Raw genomic sequence first — 19,641 nt, 5'->3', positions numbered from 1 at the left:
CGCCGTCATGGGCCTCCTCTGTCATCCACTTCATTGGTTGATGGCAGACGAGCCCCCTGCTGGCGACCAATAGAGTCGCTCGTACAGACTTTCAAAATCCTGGTGCCGAAACTCGGCCGGGGGAGACCACTAATAGAGTCGCTTGTACGGACCTTTAACTCCATGGTCTCCCCAGGCCAAGTTCCACCTTCAGATGTTAAAGGTCTGTGCCTCCTCTGTGATCAACTTCATTGATTGATGCTAGAGGAGGCCCCTGCCGGCGACCAATAGAGTCGCTCTTATGGACCTTAACTCCTGACAATGAAACTACGGATTTCCGCTCCCGTTATCTACGCAGCATTGCAGGGGTTAACGGGAGCGGAAATCCGTAGGTTGGCCGTCAGGAATTAAATGTCCATATGAGCGTCTTTGTATACGTTTTGCCACCGCCATGTTAGTTTCTTCGGTATTCAGGCTGAACAACGAAAACGCACCCTTCGTGTTCGTTTTCATGTTCACCCGAATACGAATGCACAAGTCTAGTGAAAAGTACCAGGCTCAGAGACTGGAATACGATTTATATACTTTACAGTTTTAATAGATAGTAGATAGAACAATACATAGTAGATAGAACAATACATAAAACATATTGTTGACAGTCATTATGGATAAAAGGTTCTCGTCAAAGCCACCTGACACATTTCGCCCACAGGCTTCCTCAGGGATGAGATTTAGACTACACAAGCACCAGCCCTGAAGGAAAAGCAGAAAGAACAGGAACAAGAGTCAAAAGAAAGACAATACTTTGTAATGTATATCTTAATAATTCAGTAATAGTAATTGAGAGAAGCCTCTATTGTTACATTAATACTTGGGCTGGTATAAAAAAAATGAAAACTCAACTTCTCAGATATATATGCATAATATCATAACTTCAGGGGCTGCTAAATCCCCTACCCCCAGTCTGACTTTTACCTAATACTGCATCAACATAATAACTTTAAATTCTACCAGACTTTCTGATCTGGAAAAAAGACAAACTCATACAGAGGATGCCTTGCAACAAACTTGCACAGCCCTAGAGAATCAGGTGTCTGTGATACAACATTCATGTTACTCTCGTGATTTGATCCCCACTTTACAGCAGCGGCTCCCAACAACTAAAGGCTCTATACCTAGACTGATCGTACTACAGCTACTAAAGCAAAACCAAAAATGGACAAAAACTAAATTCCTAATGTATTCTGACAGGTAATAGCAGAGAATATGAGAATACCAAAATTCTGATTTTGGTGAACTATTCTGCCAACATTACGAAATGTTCACTGATATAATGAGGCAACTATTTGAGAAAAAATAAATAAACTCAGTCTCACTTAATCATCTAGATTGTGAGTATCCAATAAGCGGACCTCTTCAATGACCCCAGAGAAGCACAATGGCAGGTTAAAGAACTAAACCTGCTTTAACCCATTGAAGGGTTCCATAACAGCCAGATGTGTACCAGACTGAATCTTTTTCATTGTGAATTGGTGGCTGCAGATGAAACTCTTTATTTTTCATAAATGTACAGCTCCTTATGATCTCACCACTATGTAAAGAAGGGCGAAGTTTACATAATTTGGTTCAAGAGAAGTAGGGCCTGCTTTTAGTATCATAGAAATACATAAAACATAATAATCATTAAATATTTTTTTTGCAAAGGCTTGGGCTTTTAACAGTACTACAAAAAATGTTGCATTAAATGGCAAAAGTGTTACATTCAGCAGAGGCTTTGGAACAGCACCTTTTAAATAACTATACCCATTGTGAAGTGTGTTTAATTTAACGGGAGCAAATCCATCCTCTAACTTAGGCTTTCTGCTTATTGAGCAATATGATGCCTTATGCAAAAGGTCCTTCCTTTGTTGGGTTCATTGCAAAAGCGTTAAGACCATCTGAAAAAATCTCTAGTCCGACATGTAGCTCCCCAGCATCGAGAAGATGCTGCAAGAATAGTGGACACTTCAGTTCACAAGTAAACAGAGATCGGTGAAGCAAGCAAAGTTTGCTTCACTGATTATTGATGAAAACGTTTGAGCGTGAGTGACTTAACATTTTCATTAACATTACCTAATGATCTAACAAAATTAACTTTGAGAAGATCTTATTGATGGATAATCAGCACGCATTTACTTTATGATAATACAATATTTCTCACATTACAGTATTGTGAATTGTTTTTAAACCCCCCCCCATATCTTGCAGAAATTAAGACATTTTCAGTCTGAAGAAATATGGGTTGTTTTAAATTACAGTGTTAATTATGTGGTAATCTAGGATGTTAAAGTATCTCACTTACAGAATAGAACTTTAAACTCACAGAATAATGTGTTTGTGCATTTTCTGTTTTAATGTAGTAATTACATTTTTTCCCTCAGGAGATGGAAACCTGATAAATGTTATTTTAGATGTTTTGGACACACAAACTTTCATTAATATACTCTCGTTCTGCATAACTAATGAAATATGATCTAATAACATAATGAAACACAGAAATAGTTTGTTATGAACTTTGAAATGTCATTTGGCATCCAGTCAAGCTACCTTTCAGACCTATCATACTCATATAATTTATCCGCCAAATGAGGATAAACCACATTCACAGGTCTCCAGTTACTTGGTAGTAAATGGCTTTATCCAAAGCCTTAAGTGTTGTAATTACAGGAAATCATTCTGATTCGCATAGTCACGTATTATATTAAGCTATTTGCACGATTCATGAGCAAGCAAAATCTTAGGGATCTGGGACATAAGGTAGTAGTATAGTAAGGAGACACTCCAGTGTCCAGAGCATCCTCACCAACGAAGAATGCAAAGTACTTTGGAAGCACCTGTGAAAAAATAAAAATGACTTACTTTTAGAAGAAGCTGCAGCTCCAGAACTGCAACATAAAGCTCCAGTCTGTTGTCTTCTTGCTACTGATTGGCTGCTTAAAGCTGGAGGTGAGTATGCCAGGTGAACGGAGTGTGTGCGGAAAGGGACAAATTCATAAGGGGGAAGGGATACTGCAGAATGCATTTGCACTGTTTAGACCACATTAAAATTTAAAGGACGCATTATCATATGCATTAAAGTGAACATGACGGTTGTAGTGTCCCCTTAAATAGACTGTGTAGTACTGCCCTACAACCTGGGAAGGCAGGGACATCATGGCAGACATTTTTAAAATTATTGGACTTGGTGAAGGACAAAATATCAAATATCTCCTCTAGGTTAATGCGTTAGAATGAAACATTCATTCTGTCAAGATAAACACAAACAATGTACACTTTTAATTACACATGCCTGCCCACACACACACATGTATTTATTCTTGACTTTGCACACAAAAATCCCAGCACACACTTGCCCTTACAGAGTCATGCTCACTCATTTTCCCTAACAAAGAAACTTTCCTTTGCACACGCTCTCCCGTCTCTCTCTATTTCTCGCCTTCGTTTTGTCTCTTGCTCCCGCCTCAATGTCGTTATTTTTATTGTTTTCCTTTCTTTCTGTCTCTTCCCTTTCTTTTTATCTCTCCTCTCATCATTTGCTTTAATCCCAACTAGTCTTGTGGTGGGAGTGCGAGGGCTGTTCCTATAGACCTTCACTTTAGTGCTGCCTTGTGGTGCACGCAGCTTCAGTGTAGCTATGATATGACATCACGTTGGCGCAGAGTGCGAGAGACCACTGAAGTGAAGCTCCGTAGGAACAATCCTAAAGCTCTCTTCATTTCAATGATCTCATCAACCAGCCCTGCTCCTCCGGTGGTGAGCAGCTCAGTCCCTGTCTGGAAGCCACCGGCAGTGTGACGGACACCTTGCGACCCCCGTCTACAATTGGCACATTAAAGAGCCGCTTCTGATAAAATGTGAAGTTGCTTTATAACAAATAATATCTGCATTTGTATTTAGTAGTTTAAATAGACTATGGAGCTTAAAAGGTTTTATTGCATTTTGTGCGTTCACATGTATGCATTTATTTTTTATTACAAATTAACCCTGACTTCACTTGGCGTTTGCTTTGTAACATAAAGTGTACAGTTAATGAAATCTCTGAGATGAATAAAACGTAGGCTGCGTGTCAGGCTGTCACGTGTGCTGATGATCACTAGAGAGCTCAAAGCAACGCCTAGCCTTGACTTCTGAGCAAATCTGCACATATGTTTTTATGCTTAAAAAGATGCTATTTTTTGTGAGCTTTTAACCTTTTTTGGTCTGTATTTTAATCATTTTTAAATTCAAAGTACGATATTTTTCTTTTGCTATAAAAATCCTGTTCCACATACCCTGCAGAACGTAACACTTTTGTAACTAACTGGTGCATTAGAATTGTCATTCCAAGTATCCCAAAAATTATCGTTTAAACCAGGGTTGTGCTACGGCACTGGGGAGATCCGACCTCTCCTGTTGAGTGGTGGGCAAGCAAACCAAGGCTTTTAATGTTTCTGTGTTGTTTTTATTTGAGTGAACCATCAGAGAAAGTTACTAAAAATCTAGAACTGCTAAGGTTTAATTGCCGAGCATTCCAGAGAGGAAAATCAATGTTTCGTCCTCCCGAAACAGCGCCTTTAAATGTCACGTTGGCATTAAGTTGACCGCAAGAGATGCAGAAAACCCTGTGATCATGAAACTGAAACAGGGCAATGACATTTATGAGTAATAGGTAAATATTAAATATATCTTATTTAATTAAAGTTCAGCTGCATTTCCTTTTAACAATGAGGAAGCAACTGTTACATCACATTCACCAGCCTTTGACTGACACAGCCTATATTCCCTATTGTGCCACAATTACATTTAACCCCTTAAGGACGATGGCTATTTGACGCTACAGGACCAGATCAATTTTAATGTAATTACCCTTTCTCATTTAGTGTACCCACATAATTATTTGTGTACATTTTTCTTTCAATACAAGATTTTTTAAGCCATATTCATATTTGTAAGACATTATTTTTTTATTAAGTACCGTATTTGCTTGATTATAAGACGACCTCCCAAAATCTGAATATTAATTTAGGAAAAAAGTAAAAGCCTGAATACAAGACGACCCTATAGGAAAAACGTTTTTACCAGTAAATGTTAATTCATGTAAACCATGTAAAAAATGTTTTTTTTTTATAAAAGCTATGATTGAGAAAAATATTTTGTTTTTATTTCCTTTTATTTTCCAACCTGCCCCCCCAGTTATGCACATCTGCCCCCAGGCTTGCCACTCTGCCCCATGATATGCTTTTTAACCTTCTAAATGCCACTGTGCCCCATGATATGCCTTTTAACCCTCTATATGCCACTGTGCCCCATGATATGCCTTTTGACCCCCTATGTGCCACTCTGCCTCCAGAAATGCCTTATACCCCTATATGCCACTCTATCGCGTAGACGTCTACCCGCTGCCCCGACTACACATCAGGGAGTCAAAAGCACCAGTAAGTTTTGGGGGGGGTGTTATGGGGGGGCATAAGACAGGAGGATCCAGGTCCCCTGTAGCGCTGCAGGGGATCTGGATCTTAGTCTCATAGTCATTTGCTTTGAAAAAAACCTTGTCTTATAATCGAGAAAATACGGTAAATTGCCCAAATATAAGACAAGGGTTTTTTTCAGAAATAAAATCAAAACAATATATTCGAATAGAGGTCTGATTATAAAACTAAGATCCAGATCCCCCACAGCGCTGCAGGGAACCTGGATCCTCCTCTCTGGCAGCCAGTGAATGTCTGCGCGATGCGGAGCGCCGGCGTGACATGACCTTCTCAGTCATAGAAGCCCCGGCAGAGGTGCCAGGCAGCAGCAGAGGTTATCTGTGCGTAGTTGTTCAGCGGCTGCCCCCACTAGACACCACGGAGTCTGAAGCACAGGAGACAAGTCTGGGGATGCATTGGTAAGTCTGGGGGGGGCAGAGTGGCATATCAGGGAGGTACAGTGGCATATAGGGGTGTATAAGGGATATCTGGGAGGCAGAGTGGCATATAGGGGGGGATATAAGGCATATCTGGGAGGCAGAGTGGCATATAGGGGCAGATGTGCATAACTGGGGGGTAGCGTAGCAAATAAAAGGAAATAAAAACAAGATATGTATTTTTCACAATCATAGTTTACATGTAAATTAATATTTACTAGTAAAACTTTTTTCCGATAGGGTAGTCTTATGTTCGGGGCTTTTCTTTTCTAAGTTAATATTCACATTTTGGGTGGTCATCTTACAATCAAGCAAATATAGTATATTCTTTTTAGGTTCTTTTTTTTTTTTTAACATTTTAATCTGTTTTCTCCAGCTCACAATTACAACGAGAACTGGGACATGTGACTGTATCCCTGCGTATTCCGTTCCATGTGACTGACATGGAACGGAACGGTCAGCAACAGTGGTGACCCAGTGATCATGGCAATGTGGGACTGTTTTTTTAACCAATGACCTACCAGGAAGGTCATTGGTCCAGTAGGGACAACTTTATAGGATGTACCTAGTGGGTCATTGGTTGCAAAGGGGTTAAATGTACACTGGTGTATATTAAAGTACTTTTCAAATACATTTACAGGGATGGAATTAATGGGTGCACTTTGTGCACATTTGCATGGTGGGCCCCCCCTGGAATACTCGCCGGCGCTGGCATGAGATTTGTTCATGGGGGCATGAAAACTGGCAAATGGATATGGGGGATTCTGCATTTCCAAGGGGACACCATCTAAATTTAAAAGGCCCACTCAGCTATTGGATGCATTTTTGTAAAACAAATAATAATAGTAATAATAATAAAATATATTATATATACTAGTTGTGCCCTTGTAATGTACTTCACTCCCTAGTGAGACATGTCTGGCCAACACCCACTGAATGATGACATGTATCAATGTCTTTTTATTTTAACCGACCTTTGGCATCTGCAGAGATTTCCACTCTCATTGACCCCTTCCCCCATAGTTTTCCCAAACTATAGCAACAAAGGGTATGTCACAGGAAGGAAGAGGGGAGCATGACTTCAGAACAGTGCAACAGCTGGGACCACTTACTGCTGTGTCAACAGATTCTTATTAACCCCATCTGTAGAAAAGAAATATTTACATTCACTCAAATTCACTCTTTTTATGACTTAACATGACTCGACTGTACTAGCATACATACCCTGAAAGTCATACAAGATTTGTATGATAGAAGGGAATAGGTTTGTGCACACATCAGACATAACAGAAATATTTCCTTATAGCCCCCAAAATAATATCTAATGGGGACAGGCTGTCCTTAACCCACTTAATATGTCCATTATTTTCTAACAGGGTATGGAGCGGTCAGTTCCATGCAATACATATACAAGCTACCCCTTATTGCCCATTCCAATATGGCTGTGCGATTGCGTACACAGCTGTCTGGGACTTGGCAGGGAGGATTTGGGGTGCAGCCTATTCAGCAGCCATTTTTTTTTTTTTTTTAATCTGTGACAGCTTAATGTTGGCATAGAGATGATGAGGTGGGATTTTACATTACATGTAACTTTCCACTAATACACTTTCAAGCCAGTTGGCAAGCATTTATAGACCGAGCAATCATTTAAGTACAGATTTCAGGATACTACTGACTACTCCATGGGCTCTTTAGAAGGTCAGTGATCTACCTTGTAACGAGCACATAGCAGCACGGCCTCCATAGCAGCATCCCTAAAAGGCAAGGAATACATCATATTCCGGCACGCAGTATGGGGAATGGGGCCAATGAAGGCGATGGGTCACTTTCTCTGCTCAAACACCACACTGAGCTCATTCATTATAGCAACGCTAAGGATATCGGTTACGCCATAGACTTGCATTAGTCCAGTTGGGTAATTAAGACCGAGCCATTCTATTGCTTCCACAGGCTGTAAAGAGCCCGAGTTTGTCTAGCAGCTGTCTGAAAACATAATATATACCGGTATATATCTATACCCAATATTTTTGATAACTTATTTTTATTCTGATACTAGTAAAAAGAAACTGTTGTGGGGACTCAGACCCCAAAACTTATGAAAGAGGGCACTTTAGTGTTAGGGGTGTGGTAGAGGTACTAATATGCTCAGGGCTTTACTAAGTCTATTGACAGCTATTTATGCCACCAAGTTAGGCTTTTAGAATTTCATGGCAGATAAGACCAATTAGGGCCCTCCGGTCTGCCCAATTTTCTCCAACTTCATTCAGTCTCTGGCCTCGTTTTAGACTCAGACAACCCAGGCATGTTTAAATTCTCTCACTGTATCAACCTTTACCCGTTCTGCTGGAAGGCTGCTTTACTTATCTGTCATCCTCTCAGTACGCCAACATGAATAATACATTTATATAACTTATAAACGCATTTTTGCTGTTTTATATGCAGAATTGTAACGTTTGGGTCTGTAGAACGCAGTAGAATCACCACACGCTGACTCACTAAAATAACCGTAATGACAGATGGAACGAGCACGCGTCACTATTCGTGTACGCGCCCGTTGCTATCACATATCCGGTAAGTAGGCAAGGGCACGGATATACGAACAAAATACAACTTTATCGTGAAACCCGCGATGACCGCAAAGCACGCGCTACCGAGCCGCATCCGCCCAGCTGAGGTACAGGCCCGCCACCTTCCCCCTGCACACGTCACTCCCCCTGCACACGTCACTCCCCCACCCGCTTCCTCCTTTCTCGGTGGCGCGCTGCGCGTTCCCAGATACAGAAACTCCTGGCTTTAGTAAATTAGGTGAACGCACTGATTCCGTCCGTGGGAGCGCCCTCAAACCGGTGAGTGTGTACTATCTCGGAGCGTACCGTACGTTTTTCCGGTAGATATCTGCAAGTCTCGGTTGGGATGGAAAAGTATCTTTAAGACTTTTAGGGCACCGTAAACTTGTTTGGAAGGACTTACTGTTAACTGTTCCAGTGCCGGGCTGGAGGTGGCCTGTGGGATATGTGTCATTGTGCGGTTTGTGTTTTATGACAGTTTCTGCTTTCCAGTAATAAACATATATACGTGTATTACGCGTTAGGTTTCATTAACAGTACTTTAGCCCCTCCCCCTTATGACTAGGTGTGATGGGATTTAAAGGCCAGAGATTGAAGCCCAGATGGCCTAATCCCTGACTTCTTGGAAACATTATTTTCCTTGGTGAAGCCCACTAGGCGCTACTGTTCATCCTAATACTTTAAACTATTATTTAATAATAATAACACTTTTATACAAACAAACATTGAAACCAATTATCATTGCAGTTCATCCAGTGAAGGTGACTTGATGATAACCTGGCACATACATGCATTTTTCTTTCTTTTTGCATGGTTTTTAATTATACTGTGATCTGGCTCTATATGGGTTAACTTGTATCCCAGCCTCCTATAGGAAATCTTTATTGGTATGCAGACCTATGGTTGTTTGAGTTAATTATATGTTGCGCTCCCTGATTGCTACAGGGCTACAGCTACATGTTGCATAATCCTTTAACCCTCCATCTAAGGGTTAAATGGCTGCTACTGTGTCTTCTAGATTGTAAACTCACTTGATCAGGGTCCGAATCACAGTCCAAGATAATATAAAATGTTCATCCATAAAGTTTTGGTAGATAAGTGGAACAGCCTCCCAGGTGAATGTGGTAGTTTAATGCAATGAACATGTATGGCATAGGCTATTCCCAATCTTAGGACAGACTTGTGATGTTTAAGTGGCTCGGCCATGGGTCGCACTGCACAGATTCCTCCGCCTTCTGCTTTTTCTGCCCCAAAAGAACATACCCTGGGGGGCTGCTAGGAATGGCTGCTTCCGCTCTGTATGTAGCTGCATGTAAACCATCACAGTGGGTGACAGTCGAATGAACGCTGTGTGTAGTTGCCGGATCCTTGGATCTCTTCTGCATACAGCTGAGTTTCTTTACAGGAGATTACAAAGGGGGAAATCTGTTGGGCAATAACAAAGTTTAACCCTATCCTTGTGTAGCATTGGAATGCTGTTTACACTGTACATTCATCACGTCGGCTGACTGTAACATCTTCTGAGTAGCCCAACAACATTTTTCGTCTTTCTACCTGCTATTTGGTGTAGAAACAGCCGCTGTTAGACACCAACTGTTTACAGTAATGTAACACTTTGTTATTTTGTGTTTGTTGAACAGACAGTCGCTCTGACGTTGACTCAGTTTACAGCGACTCATACTTATGTCGCCATTTAATTAAATGTTGGAACAAGTGGTTATAATGTAAAGCTATAGAGTAAGAGCCTTGGGTGTAATGTAAAGAAAGGAAACATGCATGCGATGGGATACACATAAAGCTAAACAGAATCTAGGACATCACCAAGAACATGACCAAGGGTTTGAGTCCTTACTTCAGGAGCAATAAGATGCGGCTAAATTCTATATTTTTAAACCTGATCTTCATTGACGTAATGGCAGACCCAGACTTGCATCATGTGGCCTTCCCCGTATGAATTATTTTCCCTACTAAAAGTTATCGGTAAATATGCTGTAAGCGTACCTGCATGCTGTCTGTTGATGCATACATGAGAAAAAACGCATATTTCCAAGAACATATTTTTTAATAGAAACCATCACTTTTGTTTTTGTGTCCCACAACTCCCATAACCCTCAGTTATATTGACAAGGGTCATGGGAGTTGTAATTCACAAAGGCAGATGTACCAGCAAGGGTGGTATTCTTGTAGATAAATGTTTGGATTTTTTTTTCTTTTCCCTAGTTTCTTTCTATAGCATATTTGACATCTATATGGGCTCTTCATGTATGTAAAACTACATAAATACAATACATTTACTAAGAAGGCATGACATTTCATAAGAGAATTTCAGTCACTTCCCAAAATAGTATATCTCTCTTCCAACATTCTGTTACTTTCTGACACTTTTTGTGGATTCTGTATTATATCCCTGATGTCCTTCAGAGATGAATCACATCGAACACAGTTTATTGTCCCGTTTTCAATGTATTTTCACTCTCAAAGGAATCATTTGAAAACTGTCTACAATTTTAGGATAGCAGCCAGCTGTACACCTCTCTTACTGTATCCCTGTGCAAGAAGAGAGAGGGCTGCTAAGAGGGCCGACTGGCCTAGCCATAGTATACAGAAGAATGGGCCACCAGTAGTTGACCTAAAGGGTTTGCCAACATGGGCCGGTAAGCGGCCTGCTTTGTACCTCTCGTGGGGTGGAGGGGCTCAGAAGCCGAGCTGACCCCAATATTGTTATTATGATTATTATTATTACTGCTCTAAATTAGGTTGTAGAGCAGGAAGGATCTTAAAATTAATTCAAAATGACACCCTTTAAAAAATATAATGTAAATATTAGTGGTCAATTCCAGGCTAGCTCCGCTTTTTTAATGTCGGAAACTGGCAAAATTGTTGTGTTCACATGAGAGACTGCTCCAACAGAGACAAACGGCCAATCGCGTAACCAAACGGTGCTAAATGTATCTCACATGCACCCACGAGACGGTCATATTAAAGCAATTTGTTTCAAATGCATGGGGGGGGTGTAATCACAACAGCCTTAAATCATCTTCCCTTTATGTCATTACACAACATTTTTATGTGTCAACTATTTATTGTAACCTTTTTAATCATGAGTGACGGTGATGGCTATTTGAAATACCGTATGTACATGTTCCAATGAATTAGAGAGGCTTGCGTATCAAAAGACGTCACGATGAAAACCGTTTGATATATTATATCCTGATCATTAGTTCATACGAAGCTAAATCCATTGTATTTGTATTTCTCATAGAATATCCAACATCGCTGTGAGTCACGCTTAGGGATAGCTGTAATAATACTGGCATTTATCTCGTAATGCTGATCTCAGCCCACAATGACAACAAGGGTTAATTAAGCATTGTCTTTCTAAGAACATAGGCCGGATTATTACAGAATAATAATATAATAGTATAACAGATCCCTGTAGAACCAGGGCAAACAAAATAAAAACGAAGGGTATCCCAAATGCACTCCTCCCCTCTAAAATAGTGGGTCTTATGTCACCCCCGTCTTCCGTCCACTGTTCCTGTTGTATATGTGTCTGCTGCTGATCAAGTTGGGATTAGTGATTGCTGACGGTACCACGAGGTGCACTGAAACGTTTAATTTATTGCCTGCGGCGCTGCGGGCTTTAAAATCCAAATGCACCTACTCCAGATTTTGATAAAAACTTGTAAGTAGTCTTTTCTTTTGCTAAGGAGCACGCTATCCAGTCCATCCTAACTGGGTAGAGTACTGATGTATCCGTCCATCCATGAAGACTTGTTCTGCGAGCTGCTGCTAAAATCATTTGAGCTACTTTACGTAAAGTGCCAGGATGAATGCCAAACAGGACCGCTTGTGGATTGACTGTCAATTAGCATTTTGTTTGGCTGCCCATAGCGTTTAACTTAACTACCCAATCCCTGTATGATTGGAGAAGCCCAAAGACAATGCGAAAGATCTGCTTCTCCGGCCCCACGTTGGAGAGAATTATCGCCAGACCTCATCCTAATTTTTCATACAACATTTTTAGGGAAAATCTTCTTTTTTTTTGTTTTAGGTGAGATGCAGGCTCCGACAAACTATCAAGCGATTCCAGGTGGCTATGTGGTTCCAACCGCCCCTCCATCGTACGACGAGGCAATTAATAGCTATCCACCCTATCCACCATACCCGATGCCTCAAGGAGGGATGGACGCAAAGAACATGAACAGCCCTCCCTGTATAGTTCAGCCTATGCCTGCCCCTTCCCCCATGCAACCTCCTGGTAAGTTTTTAGCCCATTTAACAAGTATTTTGTGACCTCATCAACTTGTATTAACCCCTTCATGATTGATTTTTACAAATTGTTTTTTTTTTTTTTTTTACCATATTTGTACAACCACGATTCCCAATTTTTCATGTTTAATGTACGTATTTTTCTCTTAAAAACAGATAGTGTTTTCTTTGATATATATATACATCATTTTATTATGTATAATACATTACAATTTAGAGAAGCTTAAAAAGAAACAATAATCAAAACCTTTTGTTTGGTCAGAAATACAAACGAGATAAGGCTGGACTTTTTTGCATTTCGCGGTAAATGAAAATAGGTTTTTTTGACATTTTACATGCAACTTTTTCCGCAAATTAGGGGTCAATGCTACCTTACATACTAAACCAGTTTTTAGAATTGTTTTGGACGCTTTCATTCATTGCACATCTAATGCCTCCTCTTGCTGGCAGGGGAAACTCCAGCCTGTCCTAAGACATTTCCCTGCCAATGCAATAATATCTCAAATGCAAATGATAAGGTCCTGATAAGACCCGTAACATAAAACCCATACGTGGCCAGTATTGGTGACATTGGCGTTTTACATGCCAAAGAAATAAGCTAGACATGCATATAGAATACAAAACCTCAATGGATATACACCTTTCTGCATGTAGAAAGCTAACATTCTATTCTTCTTTAGTTACAGTTCAGACCGTGTACGTTCAGCAACCACTAACATTTCACGATCGTCCTGTTCAGATGTGCTGCCGGTCTTGCAACGGAATGGTTACTACTCGTCTTAGTTATACTTCAGGAGCGCTTGCCTGGTTGTCTTGTGGGGGTTTGTGCTTGTTGGGGTAAGTTTGAAAAGGCTAAAATGAGTTTTGGAATTGGGAGTACACATACTAGCGTCACCATGTTCATTGCTCAATATCTAGAAGAACAAAACCGTGGAAATAAAGTTTAGTAAAATACCTTACTATATTTATAATATATATGTGTATAGATATATTATATTTTAATAAATCGTCTCTAGGAATGGTACTGTTTTTTGCTAAATTCCTGTTATAAAAATGCTATTACTAATTATGCTCACAGAGGGTTTTTTGATGTGCGTTTTTTCTCAAATTAAGATTTTTACACTTTTCTGTAGTATTGGAATGCAAAATGTTTTTATTTTCCCAAAGGGTGTTATAAATTAAATGCACCATAAACAATTGTGCTGATATATATTTGTATTTATTTATTACAGCTGTGGATTGGGTTGCTGCCTCATTCCCTTTTGTGTCGATGCATTAAAGGACGTGGATCATTACTGCCCCAACTGCAGTGCCCTTCTAGGAACGTACAAACGAATCTAAAGAAATACCTAGTTTATGTGTTTTGGTTCCTTGTTCTTAACCCATTATTTATATTTCGAGTGCAAAACTATGCAGCATTGTGTATTGATGTCTGTTTGTCCTTGCCAAAAGTGTGCATGTTGATGGGTATAATCTACCAATATGCTGTGAAGTGGGCTGTACATACCTTCCCAGTGAATAGGTAAGACTTTATTCAGTATTGTCATACAAAATATTCTATAATACATGGCATGCATCAAGCTGAGGAACCCCTAGAATATATTTTAGCTGTTCCTCCACTATATTAAAACTAACCCTCTAAAAACAGTAAAGAAGAAAGAGGGAGGATCAGTGCACATCACATTAATATACTGTGATCAGGATCTAATGTATGAGGTACATGAGGTATTCATATTTACATTTGTAATTTTATACCCCTAAAATTAACTACTTCCGTCTCTAACTAAAAAAAATAATAGTTTAAGGTCTTGAAATGCATGATATTTATTAAATGTGTCTTGAAAGTCAGTCAATTGTATTAGGGAAATAGACTAAGGGACTATTCAGAAAAAATTACAAAAATTGTGAACACTCGCATAATAAGCATATAAATATAAAATATGCTAAATATTTAAATACACACTACCCGTCCTATAAGTGCCACTTAACATATCTCAGGAATAAATACAGTCACACTATTTGGCCAAATAGCTCGGCTTCACTTCAAGTATGCCACTTTCAACGAGTCCTGTCTAAACCTGACATGGCCATATTGAGCTGAATCGATGGTGCTGCATTGCTTTTAACACTTTACTATTATACGCAATTCTTGTTTTGCACTTTTGCCATATGAGGAAAGGCCAGCAAAGTTTCGAAATCGCACACAAGGCTCAGATTTTTGACTTTTGTTTTGTAATTATAACTTAATATTTGAAAAAAAAAAATGCTGTTGCGTTCACTTTAAGTTTGTAATATTAAGAGCCATTTTCCAAGTTAATCACTGTTTCATTGTTGGCAGAGTTTTTTTTGTTTTTTTTTTATATACGTAATTACTAGACAAAGTGTGTATATCGTTATTACTCCAAGATAACATTGTGATTACAACTCAAAAATTGTTTCAAAGGACCAAAATGTTTCCTAAATCCTGTTGCAAGATGTTTACAATTGTATTTTTACAATTTTTGTAATAAAACGTTTATGATTTGTGTAATTTTAATTGTATTAAGTGCCTATCTAATCACAAATAAATGGAATTAGAATTATGCGGAACTGGTCTGTGATATATATAATATCTACAAATTGATGCAAAATATACAAGCGTGCCGGCCAATGAAGAGTTGTGGTTTTAGCGCCGTGACTTTACTATATTTTATGAAGGTCCGTCCTCGGGGAGCTTCTGCTGTAGGAACAGGCGTTTTTTTTCCCTCGCTAGCCTTTGATAATGTATAGTTAAATCAGGAGACTTATTCATGTTTCCTCGACCATTGTATTCTGTGTAAATACAGGGCCAGCTCAGCTGGAAGAACCTGCCAGTGTTTGCCCTTCATAATAATAAAGGGAGAAGGTTGATACCAGAACCAGAATAATCCCCTCAAAGGAATTATGGTTAAAATTACAAAAAAAACCCCAAAACTTCCTGTCTGTAAAATATGATCATGAAGTGGTGATATTTTTGTGCTATTTTATGTATATGTGGTTGCTTTTTGAGATCATTTTTTTAAATTTGTATCTCAGATTGTTACTGGGCTGATACAAAGTCATTACAGCTCTCCTAGCAAAAAACCTTACAAGATACCTCATGACCAACTGCTGAGCATGTCACATGAGCAAACTTACTGATAACACTACCCGTGCTCTTGATTTCACCTCTTTGGCTATGATGTCATTATTAAGAAAGATATACCGTAGTTTCCGGGGAGTGGAAGTCGCTCTAGAAAGTTGACAGCGATTTTAATAAAACCTGAAAGCCTTTGCTGAACTAGAATCTCTAAAAACATTATTGTAAACTATTTAGTTCTGTAAAGCACACACTTGGCCTGCAGATGGCACTGTTGAGCTCTTGATTTAACTTTATGATTGAGTTAGCGGTAAGCTTTTGTGAATGATTTTGGCATAGTAGGAGTTCACACAAACATTGGTAGCATATAATCCTGAAAACAAGATTATCTTTGTGACTACCCTGAACATTGTTTTTCACCTGAAGAAGTATTTGCGCACAATTATGGGTATGGGTTATTCTAAAAATGAATGGGTGCCCTGCTCTCTGGAGTACGTGTTTAGACTCTTGCTTGATCTCATTCCTCTCAAAAGGTACTCGGATCTACTTAGGAAGAATGAATTTGCACCATGGCTACTTTAAGATTCATTCTTCTATAGTAGGGACATTAGATTGTCCCTATTAAGGCCCAAGGTGCCATGCTGGTCCTGTTTTGTTATACATGTATACAAAAATGCGTTAAAGATGTGGTAATACATTTTACCAACATTTAGGTTTTGGGATGTGCTTTCAAGAAAATCAACCTCTTCTATCACGTAAAAAGCAATACTAAACTGAAAACATCCCATATAAGACATCTGCGGCTGTGTATGGGTCAAGAAAAGTCACCTGGCTTCGTTTCAGACAAAGAAGTCTCTCCATGCAGGATTCAAGGATCAAAATGCTCAAAGGGAACATCAAAAATACCCAAGAAAGACAGACGCTCCAAATTAAAATGATTAACTATTTAAGTTACAAAGACACTGGACTTCATATGAACACACTGACAAAAACTTTCTGCATTTGATTCTAATTTATTGTCATAACTGGACACATTTTTATGTTGATAGCATTTCCCATGCTTAAATGTAAGTATTTTCTTTAGATATATCATCATTTATCTTCCAATCCCAGGATGCTTTATGTTCCAAGGCTCTTTATATTCTTTTTACACTCAACTTTTTTAGTCACCTTAGGTTGATGAGCCCTGTATATTATCATTTTGTTTTTCTTGATCCATACACTTTTACAAACCACTAACGTGGGATGATGTCCGTTCAGTTTTTCTTTACACTTCATAAAGAAGGTCGATACTCTCAACAACCTGACCCAAAAAGAAATGTCAATCCACAAAAAAGTATCATCTGCTGCAACACTCATTTTCAGCATATACTTTACAGATAGGTATTAATTCAAGTACTGAATTAACCCCAAGTTCTACACGAACATCAGTAATGAAGAGTCCAAGAGCACCAGAGTGATGACCTCTCATGTATATGATCGTTGAGTGGTCCCTCCATTTGGCTGTCCTTTCTGAAGAATCACCCCATATGCATTTTCCTCTTTCCAGTAGCCTGGACAGTGTGGCCCTCAGAGACCTTACAACTTTATGGAGACTTGGAAGTAAAACATGGATCTTTGCTTAACTCAACATTGTTTCTATAAGAAGTTATTTCTTTAACAGGTGCCGCTAACGTCCTTGATGAAGACATACCGTATAGGGCTCCATGCTCAGATAGTAAAGAGATTATCTGCTATCAGTTAGCAACCCGATAAGATATCCTGAAAGCGAACAGAGTATAGCACATTAAAACAAGCAAGAAACTCTGAAAGCTGTTGTATTTGCAGACATGGGCTATACCAAATTCACTTTTAACACCTTATTCTGTTCCTTTAAGGTCATTTGATTCCGGATCTCCTGCAAATATAAAAAAATAACAACAATACTTATACCATTAAAAACTCACAGACATAAATGTGTCTCAACGTATAATAAACCAGATGAGGGCTGAATTTCTCACATAATGTAAAGTGATTTGCTAAACACGTAAGGGTACCGATGCAGCTCATATCGTTTCTAAATAAATCACTTTTGGTGATGCCGTCTACATCCTGTAGCATTTGTGGGTTATGTGGTATTCCTTACGTTAACCGTATTCCTTAAACGTGGTATTTGGTTGATGTTAAACCGACAACCGCATAACTGGAAGCTATTGTGAGGGTGTGGGAAGTCTGAGTGCCTGCGAAGCTTCTACTTTCTCATGTTCTGATGAATGAGAAGGATGTTTATTGCAAATAGTGCATTCATTCATAGACCGGCAGCAGTGCTCTCGATGCTTACGCTGTTCAACAAGTATGCCAAACATTTTTATAAGTGTATAGTAGCCGTCAGATGAAATTGTTTGATGATATTGTAAAAAAACATGAAGACTACTGATGGACATTAGAAGGCCACCCTGGTAAACACTGGGGCTAATTCATTAATTCCAGCATTTTTTAAACCCGTACTAAGGTACCTTCAGGATTACAGAAGTAATGCATATTTTATGAACTCTTTGCAGATGTGAGGTTGTGAATTTTAAGGTATATCACACAAGACAGAAGTGATACTCATCCAATCACATTTCCCCAAAGCTCCTTAACTGAGAAATAGAGATCCAGGACTGGCTCTGGAGCTTATGCCGCCTTACATCACATTGCATTTATACCGCCAGCAGATTCCATAGCGCTCTTACAATCGGTGACATAAAAGTCACACACAATGGCAAACTGGTACAAAAGGAGAAGACGGCCTTTTCTTAATTATGGATCATTTACATTTATTTTTTTGCTTTAAACTGATGTATTTTTACAATTTTTTTAAGGTATGTAACAAACATCTTTGTTTTAAAATTATTAAACATCATTACCGAAGCCTCTCCTAAATAGCATGAAGCTTGATGGCTTCCCATTGCGTGTATTTGCACATCTAACTTCACCGTGGCATCTAATGTCTTCATACCTTTTGCAACCTCTATTGATCTCATATATATATCTATATATATATATATATATTTATTTATTTTCTGTATGTTTATTTTTATTTTGTTAAATGATAAAAATATACTGTTAGCACGTCTTTGTTTTTTTAAAGCATTTTTACTTTACAGCCGAAAACCTTTTCACAGTACTGTAATATACCGTCCATATACACTATGGTTCAAAAGTTTGGGGTCACTCAGCTGTTTCATGGAATATGATGGGTGGAATGTCCTTTTAACTTTATTTTATCTGCAGTACACAGAGCTTGCAAGGCTTCTCCTGCAACAGAAGCTCACTGAGGTTTGGACCATCATCAAATGAATGAGAACGTTCACATGGACTGTTTAACTGGGACTGCAGATGGCACTGTTGGGCTTTCGATGTAGTTATATGATTGAAATCGTGCTATTGTGAATGATTGACATAGCAGGAGTTCACCATGTCAGATTCTTCATTCTGAAAGGAATGATTACTAAAGAGAACTGTTTAACATTGCTCCCTGGAAACAGGGTTATCTTTGGAACTACCAGATAGCGTACATTATGTTTCATCTTAAGCGTTTGCAGACAATTACAGAAATGGATCATTTTAGAACGTACTGGTTTTGGCATTATGTGTGTAGGCTCCTTCCCAGATGTCATCACTCTAAAAAGGGGGCTTCAGACACAATCATTGCCATTTGGCAGTAGGTTTGGTGGAATCAGCCAGAGCCTGCGCTAAACAATATACGCGAAACACTGTGCCTTAGAACAAACATAGGCACACTTTTCCACATATTGTACCCCCTCCTCTAGACTACACCA

General features: G+C 39.1%; 1 protein-coding gene across 1 annotated transcript; it reads left to right on the top strand.

Annotated features, from left to right (window-relative positions):
- The first annotated feature begins 8,647 nt into the window (after positions 1-8,647).
- LITAF (lipopolysaccharide induced TNF factor) lies at positions 8,648-15,330 on the top strand. The gene is made up of 4 exons (XM_053471087.1): positions 8,648-8,748; positions 12,524-12,730; positions 13,422-13,578; positions 13,974-15,330. The coding sequence occupies exons 2-4, from the start codon at positions 12,529-12,531 to the stop codon at positions 14,080-14,082; spliced, it is 468 nt and encodes a 155-aa protein (XP_053327062.1). The 5' UTR covers positions 8,648-8,748; positions 12,524-12,528; the 3' UTR covers positions 14,083-15,330.
- Positions 15,331-19,641: the final 4,311 nt, after the last annotated feature.

The sequence above is a fragment of the Spea bombifrons genome, chromosome 7 (assembly GCF_027358695.1).
Source record: "Spea bombifrons isolate aSpeBom1 chromosome 7, aSpeBom1.2.pri, whole genome shotgun sequence".
Taxonomy (NCBI): domain Eukaryota; kingdom Metazoa; phylum Chordata; class Amphibia; order Anura; family Pelobatidae; genus Spea; species Spea bombifrons.
This window is presented reverse-complemented; position numbering and strand designations above follow the sequence as displayed.

Excerpts from the sequence above, each read along its gene's own strand:
- LITAF (XM_053471087.1), top strand. The coding sequence starts at position 12,529 with ATGCAGGCTCCGACAAACTATCAAGCGATTCCAGGTGGCTATGTGGTT. Across the intron at positions 12,731-13,421 it reads TTCCCCCATGCAACCTCCTG|TTACAGTTCAGACCGTGTAC; the intron begins GTAAGTTTTTAG and ends ATTCTTCTTTAG. Across the intron at positions 13,579-13,973 it reads GGGGGTTTGTGCTTGTTGGG|CTGTGGATTGGGTTGCTGCC; the intron begins GTAAGTTTGAAA and ends TATTTATTACAG.